This window comes from Dama dama, chromosome 9 (genome assembly GCF_033118175.1).
Source record: "Dama dama isolate Ldn47 chromosome 9, ASM3311817v1, whole genome shotgun sequence".
Classification (NCBI taxonomy): domain Eukaryota; kingdom Metazoa; phylum Chordata; class Mammalia; order Artiodactyla; family Cervidae; genus Dama; species Dama dama.
Window position 1 is genome coordinate 62,030,273 of NC_083689.1, and position 20,756 is coordinate 62,051,028.

A 20,756-nucleotide genomic window follows, 5' to 3' on the forward strand; every position below is an offset into this window, starting at 1 on the left:
TAGTTCATAGAGCCCTTTCACAAGGAGCCTCAAAGAGCCTTTCTTGGTAGGTACCCATAATTATGGTCATTTTACAAATAAGTAATTCTGGTTCATAATACTGAAAAGATTTTCCCATAGGGAGTCACTGTTTTTCCCTCCCCCTACTTAAAATGCAAATTTATACACCTGTTAAAAGCTCTAATAATTCACTGTGATTACCAAGCATAGCGGTTTCCAGAGTGAAGGGAGTGCTGAGAGGAGTGGTGAATCTCTGTAGCTGTGGGTTATTTGTAAGCTAAGAGTTTACACATCGAGACTTGTCTTCGCTTAAAATGCCTAAAACAGTACAACTAGAGGAGGAGAAATAAAGGTTGTATTTCATATGAATTGTCACTAAATACTTATATCAATTTCTCTTAGAGCTTTGGAACTCACTCTTTCAGTTCAACATCTTGGAAAATGTTAGAAGTTCAAAAAATCTTGACTGTGAAGTGACTTTCCTTTGTTCATCATAAGTGAACCCATTTGAATCAACCATCATCTTTCCTCCAAAAAGCAGAATTCATTACATTTTCTTATTAAAAAAATCAATAAATCTTATGCGATGGAAAGTTCCTCTTTAACTCAAGATATATTTAATGAGACACACCAGAATTGTGTTTGTTTCTAGAAGTACAGAACTGAGTAGGAAGTGACCTCTGCCTTTGAGTAACTCAGTCTGATAGGCTAATTGGACAATTCACTTATTCAGTAAATGTTCTTTAAGAACTTATGAACTGAGAGACTTGGCTACGTTCTGGGTCCTTACTGGTAATCAAAATAAGTTTGTTCTTTGTGCAGTTTACAATCCAGGGAGGGAGCAAGAAAACAAGATTATAAAAATATAATACAATGTGAAAAGAGAAAAACCACCCATGACATCCGGGAGCTAACCTTGGCATTGCCATAGCACTCTTTGGTCCAAATGAAAAATGAAAAACAAGTGACCTTGATGTTCTCCTGTTTAGCAAACAACTTCGCAGAATATTAACATCCAACAAAGCTGGTCTGCAACCGTGATGAATCAAGACGAAGACAGTACTACTCTATAATTAAGCCTGAACTCAGGCAAAACAAACATCATGCAAACTACCAAAGATCCCCTATTTTAGGTTAATATGAGTGACTGTTGCTTCTTTACCAATTACAGCTTTAGCCTATTCTTTCCTCCTCCTAAATAAGACTTTTTAAGATGCCAATCATAGAATTCTCACTTCCTGAGGGTATCCAATCCAGGGCAAAGCCATTAAAATTTCCCCAAATCAACCTAATAATCCCAAATCTGGACAATAAATCCTTCCTAATATCCTTTTACTAATGTACCTTATGGCCTCCATTGTGTTCTCTCTCACAGAGATGAATAATATATCCAACCTGTCCAACTAAGGTGCTCCTCATGTGTGGTCTTGGGCAAATGCAAAACTTGAAAGTGGCAACAATACCATGCCTGTTGTTCAAACCCTCTTTCTTGCTTTTCTCTTCAGGAGCATAAGGAACATGAAATAGGTACTACTTGAACTCTTAAATTAAGGGGTATGGAATATTTTATTCATCTATTTATTCACTCACTGGCTTATATGCTAACTTGTTCCAAAAATACTTTAAGGAGGCTGATATTATTCAGTGGATTCAGAGGTATAGAGTAGGGGGCAGCTCCCTGATAACTGTCATATAAAGACAACACTCTGACCTAACAGGACACCTAGGGACAATGGAACCTAAGGTGGGATGAAAGTACCCCAATGACCCTGATGTTTAATAGGATACCCCTTCCCCAAAAGCCGAAGCTCCCTCTATCCTTTCCTCAACCATATTAATCACCTGCTGTCAGCTGATACCTGACTCCCTGTCCTTATAAGCATCTTCTTCGCTTTATTGGACACTCTTCATTCCCATCTCCATTTTCGATTCTTATTCACTACTGGTGGAAAGTCTGTTCTCAGGTTTTAGAAGAAAAATCCTCATATTTTTTTTTCCTGTTAGTCTTCAAAAACATAAGAAGCTCTAAATCAATCTTCAGGTAAGTCTAAGTCAAGTTACTCTTAGCCAAACATAATGATTTTCAACTGACTGCTCTCATAAGAGGCGTTTAAAAACATTTTGGGATTTGATTTTTGTTTGTCACAGTGACTGGAGAGGTACTAACAGCATTCAGTAGATAAATACCCTTCAATGCATGACACAATAAAGAAGTAACCCATGCAAATTGCCAATAGCTGACTTCCCTGATGGTCCAGTGGTTAAGAATCCACTTGCCAATGCAGAGTACATGGGTTTAATCCCTGCTCCAGGAGGATTCCACATTCTGTGGGGCAGTAGAGCCCATGCACCACAACTACTGAACCAGCGCGCCCTAGAGCCCATATTCCACAACAAGAGAAGCCACTGCAAGAAAACCTGTGTACCGCGACTAGAGAGCAGCCCCGACTTGCCACAACTGGTGAAAGTGGTGAAGACCCAGCATGGCCATAAATAAATAAATAGAATTTTAAAATTCTAAAAACATCTGCTTTAACAACGAACAAACAAAAAACCCAAAATGCCAATGCTACTCCTACTGAGAAACATCTCACCCATAGAGGCAAAGTATCTACTGCATCCAACCCTGCTGCTTCTTCCCATGCCCACACCAGGTATCAGTAATCAATGAGAGCACACTCCACTGAGCTGGCATGATTGCAAAATCTTTCTCAACACAGCAATCAAAGCATGTTGTGTACATCAGATTTGGCATGGAAGACAAAATCCATTTGTCATTCTGGCCCTTACCTTTTTAAGACAAAGGAAGCCTCATTGTTCTTGAGATGAAGTCTCCATGTGGCACCTGGGTCCTCTTCCATTTCCTTGCCTTGATCATCTATCTGTAACAGAGAAGAAAAAACCCGAAACATGTGATAAGCCCACTCTCAAGGCTCTGCCGCTCAGGTTAGACCTTTAAAGGTAGACATTTTTCATTCATATAGAAATAAAAATTTGCAGAACAGAGAGTAACATTTGGCTTGTTACAAGTTTACAGGAATGTCATGACAGGTAGAAGCACAAATGATTCTGGCACTGAGAAGTTTGCAACAACTGATCACACTCCCTCCCCTTTTAATATAAAAGAAGCCTGAATTTTAACTCTGGATACACTAGCTCCACCATCTTCATGATTTGCTGGCTTTCCAAATAAAGTGGTCTTTCCTTGTCCAAACACATCATCTCTTGATTTATTGTTCTGTCATGCAGTGAGCAATATGAGCTTGGACTTGGCAACATGACCGTTCTCTCAGGTCTTCTAAGACACCATCAGTGATGTCAGCTCTGTGGCTGGGACTCTGCACCATTCCAACGGATCTGACTGAAGCATCTAAAGTTTTGCTCCTTATGCAGTGAGTGAGCTACACCCTCTAGTGGGGAGAAAACATGTAGTATATTGAACTTCTTTGGAAGAATAACACCGAAAAGAAAACTCATCTCAGATACTGAATTAAAAAAAAAAAAAAAAATGGAGTTGGGGGAGGTGGGAGCAAAGTAGGGGAGGTGGGGAGGATTTCCATGGCACTTGTACCTTAAAAATCCAGAGGGCCTGGTGCACTGGGAAGACCCAGAGGGATCGGGTGGAGAGGGAGGTGGGAAGGGGGATCGGGATGGGGAATACGTGTAAATCTATGGCTGATTCATATCATTGTATGACAAAACCCACTGAAATGTTGTGAAGTAATTAGCCTCCAACTAATAAAATAAATAAATAAATAAAATTAAAATAAAAAATCCAGAGGGATCTCTGAATTCAGGCATGACTCCACCCAGTCTCACAAATTGTTGCCAGGTTTTTTTATGGTCTCCTTTTTTTGATCCATCCATGTTTTCCCTGACATTGTCTTCATTCTTAGGCTTTGACCACTTCACCCATTCCAGAGGTAAACCCTGGCAGCTCCAGAGTTACAATTTCTGTAGAAGAGAACTTACCTTTCTTAAAACTTCTAGTAAAAGATTTGAAGCTTATACACTAGTTGGGATAAGATTGCTGAATCAGTCTTTAGGGCTACAAGTGTGCTTTAAATTTTATTGAAATAGAATAAATTACAAGGCACTGCAGGAGCCAGAGGTGAAGCAGACCTCCTGAATGGACTAGACGAGGATAAAGAACTGTTCCCCAAAGGAACATTAAGGCACTGTTGCCAGGAAAATTAAAGAAGTAACTAAACCACACATTAATACTACCCTTTGGGATTCCATTTTTCTCTCCTCTGAATCTGAGGTTGTCCTCAGGCTTGCCCAGAGTTCAGTCCCCTGCTATTTTCCTGCCTTTTACCACACTTAACTATCTGTATCATAATAAGTTATGGTACTGCCAGGAGCTGAAACACTTTACTATCTTAGTAGAAGGCAAAGAAATATCACCCACAGAGCTAAGCCTTCTGGAAAATACACTTTCATACCCATACAAAATCATTTGATGTGCTGGCCCACAAACCATGGGCAGTCTGGTGGCCCCTCAACTTCAGAGGACCCCAGGGCATTTCTGTTCTCACGGTTACTTCTTGCTCCATATCCCTAATTTTGCAGAGTTCTCCATCAGCCCCTCATTTCATCTTTTAATATTATCCACCACTTTGGCACAGCACTTTGGTGCTTCATTCCTCAAACATTTTCAAGGCTATTCAGAGTAACATGTTTTCTGAAGGTTTAGGATAATAGAGGCGGTTAATGGCTAACACAGCATAGTAAATATCATCAGGAATATCTTTGTTAAAAGTGATGAAATCTAACTGAAACTTAGCCTAGGTCAAACAAGAATTGGGTGGGTTCATGCAATTAGCAGGACCCAGCATCTTAATTCAAGATCAGCAGTATCCCCAGACTGAAGCAACACAAGGAGTCTTACTGTCCACCTCTGACCTCTGCTAGTCCATGAATTGCATGAAATGCTGGTTTCGTCATCTCCCATACAGATTCTATCTACATGATGACTTAATGCTATTACCACCCTAGTCATGTATCCTCACAGCTTGAGAGCCAAAAGGAAAAGGGTTGGGGTGGGAAGAAGGGAAATCATGGGGCTTAGCTATTCCCCATCAATATGCAACTACAATCTGCTAATATGGGGAATTGAATTTTTAAGTAATTATCTTATAACCAAAAAAATTAAATGCAAGCATAGAAATGAATAAATCACATCTATATTTTAGTTTGGGTTAAGAAATAGTCTACAAATAATTATAATTTAAAATATAGATACTTTAGGAAAATATAACATAGTAAAGAATATGATGGATTAATTGTGTGATTCCAATTTGAAATCTTTAATTATTGATTTAAGTTTAGAATTTTAAGAGAATAAAAATTTTATTAAGTGTGTATTATTGGCGCTTTGAGAAGTTGTCATTTGCCACCTTTATGTTTAACTGAATAGAGTTGTAACATTTGGAAAGAATTTTGTTATAACTGAAGTACTCAAAAGCAAAAATTGAGTACATTTATCCTTTCATTAATTCCTTCATCCAACTAAGCTTAACTGTATACCCACCCCCCCTATCTGTTCATGTTTGAGAAACTGGTTCACCTGGATGTTTGCCTGTCTCCCTTGACCAAACTGCAGGTAGAAATATATCCACTTACTGTATTTGTTTCTTTGCAACTAGTCCAATGCCTCCCCCGAGAGCAAGCATTCAGAAAATATTTGTTGAATGAATTAATGAACCATGTCAGATTCAAAATACAACCAGTGTTTGAAAACTACACCTGCTTTCTACCTGTTACTTTTGGAATTTAAGGACCATCAGTTTCCATCCCAGTATTAGGCGCATTTGGGTGGACCCAGTTCATCAGCACTTTTCATTTCTTTCCTTGTGACAGCTGAATGAGGTTAATTCACCTTCTACTAATCGTGGGGGGGCGGGGAACTTGCTCATTTAGTCAAGGTCAGGAGAGTCAGAGTATGTGAGGGGAAACTGAGTCCTGTGTGCCCTATATGCAGCAAAAGGAGATTGAAATGGTAGACTGAAACCAAGGCATATTGGGCCTTGGAACTCTGATCAACAAGAAATAAATGTATGCTTTAAGGTTTAAAGTTTAAGAAAAAATGAGTCATTGACACATTCCTTGTGTGCTTAAAGAAGATTAATCAGATTGTTATTTGGAGGAAAAATTACAAGAGTGCACAGGAGGAATATGAGTTTTGAAGTAAGATAGCTAAAATTTCAAAAAGTGATTCTCTTTATTTGCTAGCTGTGTGAACTTTAGCAAAATGCTTAACCTCTCTGAACCTGAATTACATTACCTATAAGATGGGGTAAGCAATACTCACCTCACAGAGTTCATAGGGATTAAACATAATGATGTATTTTAAATGACTGGTAGAAAGACACTGTGATTAACACAATGAAAAAACAAAATATTAAGAATTTGCAAGTGAGACACAAGAGATAGGATGATGAGACAGAGAGACATAATTAAGAAGTAGTGACACAAGTTCATGGGGGAAGGAAAAGTGAGCTGAACTGGGTGTTATTATTATTTCAAGCACAGCTGCACAGAGCCTGGACACTGTCCTCTGTACTGCTTGGGTATCCTGACATTCCAATGGGCCAGGGTTTCCCACACTTCACTTAAGTGTTCTTTGTAGATGAGGTAGATTGCTTAGGAGCAGAAACTGCTTCCTACTCATCTCTGCAGCCCTAACAGTCTAACATATTCCCAGGTCCCACACAGTCTTTTAGTAAATGCTGACTCATGGTAAATAGTTCTTCGCATTTCAAACATCTCTTTTTCTAAAAAATAACTTTACTCTCATATCTCTAGAGAGCTGGCTAAACGATCAGCACTTAATGCAGTTGACAAGGAAAACACAGTAAGGCCGATTACTTAAAAGAAATTTTTTTGAGTTCCTAAAGTTTCTAGATCTTTTCATTTTCTTAAGACATAACCTTGATCTTGAACAGTATGGTCCAAATTAAAAATGAAAAACAATGGCCTTGTTTATGCTCACTTAGGTCTCATGTTTATAAAAGCTACCCATGAAACTTTTTCTTTTTTCCTTTTGTGTGTGTGCATGCACGTGCACACGCCTAATCTACCAATTTGTGTTTGGTTTTGATAGTGCAATTCTCTAAGCATATACCTACTTACAACATCCTTTCACAGCATTTCCTTATGTAACTTGGGAAATTTTAAGATACTTTGAAAGTGAACTTCAGAAAAACCTCATGGTAAGAATTCAGTCCTTGAAACTTCAAACACTACTGAGAAAAAGGAAAAAAAAAAAAAAAGGTCTCTGAACAATCAAATAGTAACAGCTAACCTTTTCAGAATATTTGCTATGTGCTAGGCACTCTTCTAAGGGGATTACAAACATTATCTCACAAAAAAAAAAAATGAGAGAAAGGCTGTTGAGAAATTGGAACCCTTGTGCACAGTTGCTGAGAATGTAAAATGGGGTAATTACTATGGAAAAATTAAAAATAGAATTTCCATGTGATCAAACCATTCCACTTTGGGATATATATCCAAAAGAATGGAAAGTTGGATCTAGAAAACATATCTGCACACTAATATTCACTGAAGAATTATTCACAATGTCTATTTACAACAGACATGTGGTAAGTGGGAAGCAACCCAAATGTCCAGTGATGGATGAATGAACAAGCAAAATATGATATATGCATACAATGTAATATAACTCAGTCTTAAAAAGGAAGAAAAGTCTGATACATGCTGCAGCAGAGATGAACCTTGAAAACATTATACTAAGTAAAAAAAACCAAACAAAAAGGACATATTGTATGAGTCTACTCATATGTGCACAGCAAGAGAAAAGAATGGTGGTTGTCAGGGGCTGGGCTGCAGCAGGTGGGAATTGTTTAGGGAATACGGAGTTTCAGTTAGGGAAGATGAAAAAAATCTGGTGGTGGATGGTGATGTAGTCACATAACAACATAAATAGTCTTAATGCCAATGAATTAATGCCACTGTACACTCAAAATTGGTTAAAATACTAAATTTTTTTACATATATTTTGGTGGTGGTGATCTAGTCCCTGAGTCGTGTCTGACTCTGGGGACCCCGTGGACTGAATGGAGCCCACCAGGTTCCTCTGTCCATGGAATTTACCAGGCAAATATATTAAAGTGGGTTGCCATTTCCTTCCCCAAGGGATCTTCCCAATACAGGGATGGAACCTGTGTCTCCCACATTGGCTAGTGCATTCTTTACCACTGAGCCACCAGGGAAGCTATGTATGTTTTACAATTAAAAATAAATCATGCAAAGAATCACTCAGCTACACCCTCAAGACTGTACTGGTGGGGCTACCAGCCTTCCTTTTTGAAGCCTGTGCTAATTAAATCTATATACCTCCCCCCACCAAAAAACAAACACACAAAGGAGGTACTGTAGTAAATTAAAGATGGGCCCCCAATTTTTTGCTACTCATTCAATTAAGAGGTGGAATCTTACCCTTCTCATTTTGAATCTGGGTGGCTTCCTTGACCAACAGAATATGACAGAAGTGACTTCTGGGACTCCCAAGGCTGCATCATTTGAAGTCTGGTCCTTGAGTTTCCTTCTGTACTGCTTGGGACAGCTCACTTTCTACTCTATTTCTGAGTGCTCCCTATCATAACCCAGCATTCTGCTGTGAGAAATCCAAACCAGAAGGATAGATCATGTGTAGGTACTCTGATGGATATTTCTAGCTGAGGCCCTAGAGGGCTTGCAGACTAAATTGTCCACAAGAGAACTTCCATTTGAATTTGCAGTTAAAAGTCTCAGCTGACATCTAACATCAAATGCATGTAACCCCAATTTAAAACTGCCCAACTGAGCCCAGTCAACTCATAGAATCCTAACAAATTATGGTTAGCCACTAAATTTTGCAGTGGTTTTGCATGTACTTACCATAAGGACATCCCTTTTTTCCTAACAAACCCGAAGCTTAGAGTTTACATCTCAAGGTCACAGATTGAGTACTCTGTGGTTGTTTGAACCCACAGATGTGGACTGCAGTAGGGAGGGCCTGCTGTAAACTTATACTCGAATTTTTTACCCCTAACCCCAGAGTTGTTCAAGGGTCACCCATATTTAGGGGCAGGGCATTTGGAGAGTATACAAAATCTGGGTTTCAGTCTAGCTGGAGCAATTATCTCTGTAGACGTACAACGGTTCGTGTCATTTCAGTTAAAGAATGCTGTGGTCATGGAGCCATCAGTCACTGCAGCTGTGCCTGAAGGTGCCTCCTAATGGGATTCAATTCGGAGAAAAGCAGGATTACAGACCCTAGAAATTTAAGGTACATATCAAGAGAATGATTTCATTAAGCCCAGATTCTCTATTACCTCATACATAAAAAAGAGCTATGTTCATTAATTTGACATTTTGTTTCTTTAATCAGCAGTAATATTTTCACGTTCAACTACCTGCTTTTTTTCTTTTGCAAACTCTCCTACACATCTGCACGCCTTACCTCTTCAGAACCGTCATTCGCAGATAATCTGAGAGGCCATCTCCACAGCTTAACACCTCAGCCAGTGCGCTGAATAAAAGGTAATTCCCTACTTCTAGGCTGTGGGTTGTTGTTGTTGTTGTTTTTCAGTCCACACCCTCTCTGAAGATAATTTTTGTAAGGAAAAAACCGGGTCAAATTAACTTCTACCAATATGTCACGGTCGTGGCGAGTGTTTAATTAGACAATGATGAGGAAATCCTTTGGAAACTATAAAATACTGTAAAAAACGTACATACACAATGTCCCAAATGTAGAGAAAAGCTGACTGAACATTGATGTCTTTACCCCACCTCACCCTCACCAAAAAAAGTTTTTCTGTTTTCAGGTGAGTAAGTTTTGGAAAAAATCTCTACCGGAACTTAGCTACTTTGCAACCGAGAAAAGCGAAACCCCGAAAGGTACACCAAAGCCACCCAAAAGCAAACCGCAGAATCTGAACTATTTATCCAGCAGCAGACGCCGCACACTTTGGGCGTGGTAACGCTGTCACGTGATTGAAGGACTCGCCGCGAGTTTACTCAAAAGCCACGCTTAACATGGCTGCCAGGCCTGGACGCCCGCGCCTCACCCAACATGGCCACAGGGAATGGGCCAAGCCCCGGATGCCAACATTCCGGAAGTGCCCGAGGGGCGGCGGAAGCGGAAGTGTCCCGGCGGTGCGGTCCGCGGGAAGTGTTTGTAGCGTTTCTCCCTCCCCCTTCACCAGTACAACAAACGGAGGGCTGGCATAGGTGAGGCGGCGGCCGGGTGGGCATGGGGCGGGCGGCAAGCTACAGAGCCCGGGGTGCGTACAGCGGCTGAAGGCGACTGGATCGGGCTCTAGGGCCCTCGACCGGTTGGGCTCTCGGTCTCCGGCCCCTTTCGGGCCTAGAGCTCCTCGAAAAGCCGGGATTGGGTTTGTGGTGTATTGGGTTTGTGGTGGTTGGTCTTCGAGGCCCTGGTGGCGGCGTTTGCCACCTTGCCATAACTTTGCCCAAGATCCCAACATTAGCACTCTCTCTGAGTCTCGATTTCCTGAACAAAATGGGAGTTTTGGCCTGGCTAACTTCTGGGACCCCGTCGTACTCTGGGCGTCACAAATTCCACGATTTTAATGTTAAGTCAATGTTTTAACCTGTGAATTAAAGCCTGTAGTCAGCTACTGAGGGGATTATCTGAGCAGGACGCGGTGAATACATCTTTGAGAGGCGGCCCACCAGGGGATAGGGAGCCCGGAGTTCTAATGTTACCTCGTCCACCGACGCACTCTGACCTTGCCCATGTCAATTACCGTCTCTCTGGCACGGCTTACATATCTGTAAAATGAGGGTGTTGGATGCGTTTGATGCCCCTCCGAGCTCAAAAGTCAGAATCTCAACTCCCTTTTAAGGAGTCTTTCCTTAGTAACACGCCTGAAAGCATCTCTTTTCTGCATTTTTGTATAACAAGGTAACTTATCAGAGGTGTCTACCATATTTCTTTCCAGACAACCAAGCCAAGCAAGGGTACCTGGGCAGTTAGGAAGGTTGCTGTATTTCCTGTGCGCTGGAAAGCTTTGTCCTGAAGACTTTGTTTTTTGAACCTATATCAGCAGTGTAAAACACGCAAATGTGGAAAACAGACCTTTGTCTTAAAACTTCTCTTAAATTGGCTGGTTTTCTTACTTTGTGCAAATACCTTCCTTTCTCTGGACTGGAGATTTCTCATCAGACAAATAAATTAGTTAGATTAGGTCACAGGTTCTTAATCCCCCTTCTCATACTCTGCAGGCTGAGCGGTAAAGAACATGCCTGCCAATGCAGGAAACACAGGTTCTATCCCTTCGTCAGGAAGATCCCTTGGAGAAGGAAATGGCAACCCACTCCAGTATTCTTTCTTGCCTGGGAAATCCCATGGACAGAGGAGCATTGCAGGCTACAGTCCATGGGGTCGCAAAGAGTCCAGCAGGACTTAGTGACTAAACAACAAAACAACAACTGCACAAATGAAAAATAAAATAATAACTATAAATCCATGATTTTCTGGGGGAGGGAAAAGGTGAGATGTGGAGGGTACATGTTATGTAGCCATATAGATAGAAAAATCTGTGTTTCTAATTTTTAAATCTCATTTTTGACAATTCCTGGTCTAGGTTATCACTAAGGCTCTTTCTCTTTAAAATTTGTTGTGTTGTGATTCGTATGTCCTCTTTGGGTAAACTTTTGTGTGTGTTTGTTTAAATGACTGTGTGCCTGGAGGTACACTCTTTAGTTTAAAAAAAAAAAAAGATACTAAGACATAGAGAAGGAGAAAAAGGAAAAACTAGATCACAGTAAAGTGACATAGTGAAATAAAACAGGGCTTGAGTTAAAGATACAGCACTGGTACTGGTACCTTGTTACAGCACTGATACTTTCTGGCAAGCCAGCTTACCTCTCTGGTTCTCACTTTCCTTATCTGGAAAATGAAAGATTCAACTGGATGATTCCTAGATGTTTTCAGCACTGTAATTCTGTTTTTCTTATTTGTTTGTTTTTTATCTGAGCAACTTGGTGGATGTGGTGCAGCATTTCTTTAGGCAGGAGAGGCTGTTCTAGGTGGTAGACAGTAGATCTATGAGGAATGGTGTCAGATTAAGCGACATACAATATTACTTTGATATAAGCAAACTGAAGCCAAAAAAAAAAAAAAACCCACAACAACTAAAGAAAGGTGTTAGAAATGTAAGGGGCAGGGGAGCCCTTGAGCTTCATGGGAGGAAAGGCTTTGTCACCACCTAGCACCTAGTAGGCAATAAAAAAATAATCAAGTGAGGGGACGGTTGGATGGATGGATAGATTGATTGATAATAGCAAGGTTTAACAAAGGAGTTTCTCCAAAAAATTATTATTAATTAGATACAGAATGGGAAATTGATTCAGCATTGTGAAAGTCTGATAAAAGAAGAGGTCCCTAAGTTTTCCAGTTAGTTGTAAGATAAGTCAGTTTATCTCTTCCTTATAAGGTATGTTAGTAAGAGACAAACATGTACCTTGGAGGGTCCACTGTGATCTGAGGAAGAGAGTAATTAGAATAAGAGAGATGGAAGAGGATGTTGACAAGATGAGCAGGTATAAGAAGATTTCTAAGTTGTACATTTAGGGAGTAAAGGAGTGGATTTATGTAGGACTTTCTATAGGTATCAGTGATAGAATTGTGTACAATAAGTGTTAAAACTTCTCTAATGGGAATAGAGAATAAAAAGGGAAATTATTTTGCAAGCAAGGTGCTCCTCAGCAAATGTTAGAAATAGCCTTGAGGGTTAAGGTTTAAAAGAGAGGGATAAATTTGGGAGCAACCAGAATGAATTAAATTAGTAGAGGATAGGTAGTCTAGTTTGGGATGGGGGAAGCTTGAACTGGCAGATTGCAAGGGATGAAACAGCCTAAGAAATTGTGTTAATGAAGAGGACCTTCCTTCCCTTGATGAGTTTTCAAATTTAAAGAATACTCAGAAACAATTCAGACTTATTGTTAGTTAGAATGTACTTGGACCACTAGAACAAAAATAATGCTTCCTTTGGCTAAAGTCTGTTAAACAGCCTTTACAGGATGACTGTAGAGACCCAGGGCTTCTGTAAGCTATTGTGTGGGAATCAAATTAGATGGACCACAGGCTCTAATCTGTGAAGGAGGGTGTGGTCAGCAGCAGTTTTATCAGAGCATCAAGAAGTGCGTCTCCAAGCACTGGGGCATAGTTCTGGAATGCGGCAGCCAGCTGAAGTGCAGAGGACTGACTTGATGACAGGTTGTATAGTGTAGGCTGAAAAATTTGAATCCCAGCATAAACTCTTGGTGCTTAATATATGCCCTTGGCAAGTGACTTATACCCTCTGGTTCTGTTTGTCCATCTAAAAATTGAGGAACCAGGTTTGGATAGTGTCCTGTTGAAGAGCTTGCGTGTCTCTGTGAAGACCCTGAAAGTATATGAGTCTGGAAGTGTTTTGTTTTTCTCTTTGGGGGATGTACAACTGTTGTCATAGTCCCAAATGGGTTTGTGACCCACAAAAAATTAAGAACTGTGTGACTAATTTCTGAGGGACCCTTCACCTTTTAACTTTCACTGAAAATGAAAGTTTTGTCATTCAGAATGATGTTTCCTAAAGGTTTAGTCTCAGCCTCCAGAACTCAGTCGTGACTGACTCTTCACCTGGGGGCTGCATGCGACCCTGTGGACTGCAGCCCACCAGACTCCTCTGTCCGTCGGATTTTCCAGGCAAGAATACGGGAGCGGGTTGCCATTTCCTACTCCAGGGGATCTTCCCAACCCACAAATCAAACCCGCATCTCTTGTGTTTCCTGCATTAGCAGGTGGATTCTTTACCACTGTGCCACCAGGGAATCCCCCCAAAATAACACCTGTTGCTGCAAATAATAGTCTCTCTATATTTGTAGTCATTATTTATACTCACCTCTCCCTTACCCTCCATAATTCCTATGCTAAACTTGTTCCTATATATCATCTTTATCCACTGCTGATAACTGGAATTTCCCTCTTCTCCCCTTTCAGCTGACTGCTGCTTTGGACCTCTCCTACTTGGCTGAGTTTCTCAAGTGACAAGTGGTGATATTTTGGAGAGAAGGGTAGGAGGAAACCAAGACAGAGAAGGCTAGTCATCATAGTTTTCTCTTGTCACCTTCTTTTATCCTCTTTCCACTGAAAGACAAGCGGTAGAGAGAGTGCACATATAAGAGAGACTTCATCATCACTAGGTCTCTTTGTCTTTCATAGTGTTTTCTTCTCAAACAGGGATACCGGGCCTCTGTACTTAGTGGATTAAATGCTCTCAGCATTGTCTAGTCATGTATTTCACTCAAGTGATGATGAAGCCAGCTTCAGTTGAAACAGTTGTGTAGGGTGTTTTGGTTATTGTTTGTTTTTAATAGAGTTTGAGTGGTGATGAGGGAAAGGAATTGAGTCCTTGAAGAAGTCTTTAATGTCCTTAACACTGCCAAGGACAGTGGGACTGGAGAGGACTTGGGGATTTCCCCTAGGTATGGGTCCTGAACTGTTAAAGCCCCTAGGTGGAAGATGGTAGTCTTATCCTTTACCCCACTGTTCATCTCCATGAGTCCCTTCCCCACCGAAGGCTCACTACTCCACTTGCTGACAAATAAGTAGCTCTGTGACCAAGTTTTCAATTCTAGACTTGATATGGGAACTATATATACAGTTTCACCTAAAGTTTTGTTACAGTCCTGCTAACTTAGGCTCTTTGGTAGTTAGTCTTAATGCATAGTAGGTAAAATGGATTTTTGTGGGCTTGCTGGAGACCTAACCTGACCTCTCTGTAATGTTGTATAATGTCATATCTGTGAGTAAATATTTTCCTGAGTTCTAAACAAGGGAAATTATGTAAACTCTGTGATATTTAAGGAGCAGTCTATTTGTTTAAAATTTCAAGTGTGTGTTGTTTACTGGAGCTACTAAACCTGATTCACACAAAACCGCAGTATTGCAAAATAAGGAGCGATAAAAGATGGAATTGTAAGATGAGAGTAGCAGATCTACACCACTTAGTGAAAGGAGGATGAAGGGCCAAGAAAGATTTTTACTTAAAGAATGAGGTCAAGAACATGGTATCCATGAATGGTTAGAGTTAGCAAAGGTGAGGGTGTAAAGGGTGACGCATGTGCTAAATAACATAACTGGAGAATTAATCCATGGTTGGATTGGTGTGTACTGATTAATAGTCTTGTCAACATATTTGAATGCCTCAGGGTAGCTATTTGTTTTGTGTTTTTATTAGAGTGTGATTATATTTTTGCCAGGGTTACGGGCTTGTTGCTGAGATCATTGAGTGCTGTGGTGGCAAATAGAATGCTCATAGGAGCGTGAAATGGTTCTTAGCTGCCTTTCTGCTAAACACATATGGAAGAATGGAAAGACTCATGGATGGTTACACATCAGATGTATGATTTGCTATGAATGAGGACTTGTCATCACCCAGTAGCCAGAGATTGAGATTCTTTTCCTTTTCCTGGCAGAGACATAATCAATAAAATACTATCCAAGTTGCTATGGGAGAAGCACATGTTAGTGAAGTATATTACAGGGACCTCAGAAGAGAAGTTTAGTAGGAGACATTTTCTCAGAGAACCTTAAACTATATTTTGAAGGCAGAATAATGCTTTTGTAGCAAAAAGAAGAAGAAAGGGAAAGGAAGGACTTTCTAGCCAGAGTTAGTAACTTATTAGGAATAAAAGATGAATGTTAAATGCATGAACTGAGATTGGTGTGGCTGGAATGAACAAGTGGTAAAAATTGAAAGATGAGATTGGAAAAGTACTTGATCAGATTGGAAAGATTTTATCCTCTGGAAACTAGGATTTCTTGTAGGCTGATTTGGTTTCTGTTTGATCTGTCTATATATTTCTTTAAAGACAAATTCAGTGAACTGTAGTTCATGTATCTACTGTGTAGAATTCCTTCAAGCCGTAGGACTAAGTGCATGTTGATATTAATCCACCCACAATTCTAAAAATTTATTTCTTTGGTTTTCCAGGCCATAGCTGATTAGAAGCAGCAAATTAAGAGGTTTGTGTATGTGTTTGGGTGGAGTGCAGAGAGAAGCAAGCATGCTGACACCTGCCATAATTCACAGTGCATAACCATTCAGTGAGAGAAGAGACCAGAGCACACACACACATGCACACAAAAAAATATAAGAATTCACTCAGCCTTGTAGTTTTCTCCCATCTGCTGAAGCAAAGGAGCCCCAGGAACTCCATATAGTTCACTAATCCCTGAGAATATATTACAGAATATAAAGTATATTCATATTGATCACTTCAGGTCATCAAGAAAAGGTGATGCTTTTATTGACTCATCTCTGTAAGAAAATGGAAGCATGTGGTCCACTTTAGAAACTTTTGGTAGTACCAATATAATTAAGAAAAACATTGGTGCATAAAAGGGAGCAAACACTGTAAATGAGAGACCGACAGATTTGCAGCAGCAGTTCTTTTCATCACTGTAACATGATTAAGCTTTGAACTCTAGAGTTCTCTCACTTTGAGTCCATCTAATTTTTCAGAATTTTACCAGAGATAATTGATAATACTATTTAAATGACACTGATATTCCTGTCTGAGGGTCCCATGGACTGAGAATTCTGGTGGGCTGCAGTTCATGGGGGTCACAAAAGAGACTCTATGGACATGACTGAGCCCAGCATAGTCAATATTTAATAATAGAAGAACAGTTCAGTAAATTTTGCTATATTCACTTTCTATTCAAATTCAGTTACTAAAAAATAGGATTTCAATAGCACAGGAAAATCTTTTCATGTTGAGTGACTATTTTACATGAACAGGTAAAACTGTATATATATACAGTTTTATATATATACAGCTCATATATTATATATATAAAATGATTAGAAGGAAATACACCAGTTGCCTTGAGTGGTATAACTTCTCTACATCTTTATACTTTCCTACACTTTACAGACTTTCTATAATGAGCATATAACTTTATAATCAGAAAATAATGAAGATTTTATAAAACAAAAAGTAAATGACACTGTTTTCACGTAGTTCCTTCTTAACCTGACCTACAAAATAAACCTCTAGGCGGAAGTTTGCTCATCTGACTTTTATCTCTTTTCCCTCACTCCGTTCTTCCTGTTCTCTTTTCCCCCACTCAGTTCTTCCTCCTTTCTCCCTCCCATCCCCTCCTTCTTCGCTCAAACAAACAAACCATACATACATTTAATACAAAAGTGAATTAACTTCTGCTCGTTAATATTTATGTGAGGGAGAGAGGGAGAAGGGTAGTTTTATTCTTCAGAAGTTGCTCATAAAATTTAGCAGTTTTTTTGGTTTTTGTTTTTTGTGGAAAAGATTATTATTATTTTTTCATCAAATTCTTAAAGGGATATATGACCCACTGGTAGAATCAGATCCCCTCACTTTATTGGTGGGAAAATGAAGAATTTAAACGGTGGTTCAAGTTCATAGAAATAATCTGGGGCTGACCTAGGACTAGAATCTAGGAGTCTTCTGCTTTCTGCTATGTTAAGGGCAATCCTAGAATCATAAGCACCTGTATCTAGTTTAATGATCTTACCTTACACGAGGAGAAATTGAGTAAATTAACTAGGAAGCAACAGTACAAATAGAATTCAGGATTCCTGATTCTTTGGATTTTTGCTCATTCTAAATAATTAGTTTTTACCTTTACTTCTCTTCAGAAAAAAGGTATTCTGTGCCTTTTGTGTAATATTTTTGTTCATCTGAATGTAGCCTGTATCATTGTAATAGCACTACTGTTGTGTGTCTGTATTCTAGAATCGACATTGTTTTACCTTTGTTTTATAAGGATAATTTCTGTCTGGGTTTGGCGTGTTTTAGTCTCCTCTGATCACTGGTTGCTTTCAGGTGCTTTGAAGTCAAGTAACCAAGAGGGGAGATTTGCTCTTTGATCCTGGAGATAACACAACAATGGGTCCACGGAAGAAAAGTGTTAAAACGTGTCTCATGAATAATGAAATTCCTGAGGAAGCAGTATCTGATGAAACAAAGGACTATATGAATCAACTTTCACATGAAGTGCTTTGCCATATTTTTAGGTAAGGTTTTGTTTGGTTGATTTTCACCTACCTGGAATTTATAAGTAGAAGCAAATCCTAGAGCTGTCTGTCCAAATGGTAGTCACTAACTACATGTGATGTTTAAATTAAAGATCTGGTATGGCTGGTGGCTACTGTATAGATGGCACAGACAGTGAAGAACTTTCCTCTGTTGCAGAAAGTTCTGTTGGGCAGACATTGTCTAGACTGTTAACATTCCAGGCTGCTTAGAATTCTTATTGACTGATAGATTTGTTGACTTTCATTGTTACAGTACCATTTGTGTACAGCATAAGACAGTGTTTCTGACTTTCTGATTACAGTCCACAGTAAGAAACAACATTTTGCTCAGTGTGCACATATATGTAAGTAAACGGAAAATACAGTTTTGTGAAATAATAACCACCATATGCAGTGTACACATTAACATTGTTTTGACAAATTATTTTCAAAACCGTTTTTAAAAATTATATTTTTATCTAAACTGTACTTAACAACTGTTACAAAAACCAGAAACAAATCCAAAAAAACAACCAAAAAACTCTGTCATTATAATTTCTCCTGCTCTCTTCTTTCATTATCACTCAAATACTAACACATCTTAACATACTTTTGTCTCTGAGATGAGAGGCCAGAGTTTGACTCTTGAGTCTCATTTGCTAGCTGTGGACCAATGATAGAGATAAAGATGTTATTATGAGGATTCAGTGAGATAATTATTTTTTTAATTTATGTATTTTTTAATTGAAGGATAATTGCTTTACAGAATTTTGTTGTTTTCTGTCAAACATCAACATGAATCAACCATAGATATACATATGTCCCCTTCCTCTTTAACCTCCCTCCCATCTGAGATAATTCTTTTAAAGCACTTTATACACTGCATGACACAAATACTTGCAAGCGTTAGTGATTATGATTGTGTTGTGCCTTTTTTCATATTACTACATGGTCTTTATCATTTTAGTCACTGCCTTCTGTTCCACTGACTATGATGTAATTACCTTTTTTCTTCTATTTCATCTGGATTACTTCTAATTTTTCTCTTAAATAATGCAATGAACTTCTCTAAACATTTGAATTTTCCATAATTTTAGATTATTTACTTAGGGGAAATTCCCACATATGAAGTTCCTAGAAAGGTTTTCAATTTTTAAAAAATTATTAAATATTTGCAGATTATATAAAATAGTGATAGAGTTACTTTGGGGAACCATAGGCACTGTATTTTTTTTTTCAGTATAAATTTGTCTCAGTCTTTATCTTCTGCAGTTTGTTATTCTGTCAGTGTAGTTTTTGTTCAGTTCTGTCTGGTAATAGAAGGCCCAATTAACAGACCTTTTTTTTTTTTTTTAAAAACATAACAAGATGATACTAAAGTTAACCTAGCAGGAAAACTCCTGTAGCCAAAATTTTCCAGAAATAGTCTGACCCTAGCAGATGTTCAAATGTATTCTAAAGTATAAAATAATTAAAGATTTGTTACGGGAGAAGATAGCCAGCCAGTTGGGTAAAACAGACTCCATATATAGGCTCCATATGTGGATTCAAATATATGTGGGGATCCGGTTTATGACAGACTAGGTATTCACATCAGTGAAAAAAGCTGAGTGGATTATTCAGTGATGATGTCACAGCCTAAAAACTATTTGAAGAAAATAATAATGTATGTCCTTATCTCTCATTTCTGACAACTGTATTCTTTTTTTTTTAATTATTTATTTTAATTAGAAGCTAATTACTTTACAATATTGTGGTGGTTTTTGCCATACATTGACATGAATCAGTCACGGGTGGACATGCTGACAACTGTATTCTAAATGTTTCAGTGAATTAAACAATGAAGCTATTAGAATTCTAGAGGAGAGCATAGGTAAAATGGTTTCTAGGGATTTGTGTTTGTTGTTTGTTGACTAATGGTAGGACGTATTATGAACAAATTTGATCATATTTTAAATTGATAGTGGATTTGATTTTGCATTTCAAACAGAATATGGCAGTAGAAGGAGTGGAATCAAGTAGAAGGATGTACCCTAGTTTTTATGAAAAAAACATGCAGCAGATTGGCAGAATGTAATGATAACTGTGAACTAAGCTGAGTGCTTGAATTTGGTCTGAGATGTTTATTCTAAAAATAAACATTTATTTTTTAGGCTGTAAAGTTTTTATTTGAAGATTCTTTTTGTAGTCCTGTAGTAATGGTTTAGCATATTTTCATGAAATAAGAAAAAACTATGGTTTCCGTAAAAGAAACCCAATCTTTGCTGTACCTGCCATGTTAAACACATCTTTTCTAAAACATGTTTGATCTGTCTTTTGAACTCCAACTTTTTGACCATTTATCTGTGGAGTAAAAATACATTGTTTATCTAATCTTTATAAGATTACTAATGTTTCTATTTCAAGGGAGTGTAATATTAAACAATATTAACTAAGGCAAATACTTTGGTTAAAAATTAATGATAGAAAAAAAAATTAATGGTATGTGGGGGAAAGTTTTAGTGGCAAAACTTGATTTAGAAAACAAATTCAATTTTTCATTGTTTATAAAATGCATAGTAATATAGTTTCTGAAAATTATCCTCATATCTGAGAAATAGAAACTGTAGATTAAGTTGACAATTTTTTTTTTGTAGAAAATTTGACTTTATTTTATTTGCTTTATTTAAATAGTTACAA

At 38.5% G+C, this 20,756-nt stretch overlaps 2 protein-coding genes across 6 annotated transcripts in view; one reads left to right on the plus strand and one right to left on the minus strand.

The window, feature by feature from the left end:
* Positions 1 to 2,847, minus strand: part of LOC133061439 (sperm-associated acrosin inhibitor-like) — a 142,638-nt gene extending 139,791 nt beyond the window's left edge. The window contains exon 1 of the mRNA XM_061149454.1: positions 2,791 to 2,847. The gene's annotated coding sequence lies outside the window, so the exon portion shown is untranslated. The remainder of the gene's footprint in view (positions 1 to 2,790) is intronic.
* Positions 2,848 to 10,137: 7,290 nt separating this feature from the next.
* FBXO38 (F-box protein 38) overlaps positions 10,138 to 20,756 on the plus strand; it is a 62,436-nt gene continuing 51,817 nt past the window's right edge. For all 5 annotated transcript variants that reach the window (XM_061151670.1, XM_061151672.1, XM_061151671.1 and 2 more), the window contains exons 1-2: positions 10,138 to 10,239; positions 17,887 to 18,077. In XM_061151670.1, coding sequence (XP_061007653.1) covers positions 17,950 to 18,077 — 128 coding nt within the window. In that variant the 5' untranslated portion in view covers positions 10,138 to 10,239; positions 17,887 to 17,949. The remainder of the gene's footprint in view (positions 10,240 to 17,886; positions 18,078 to 20,756) is intronic.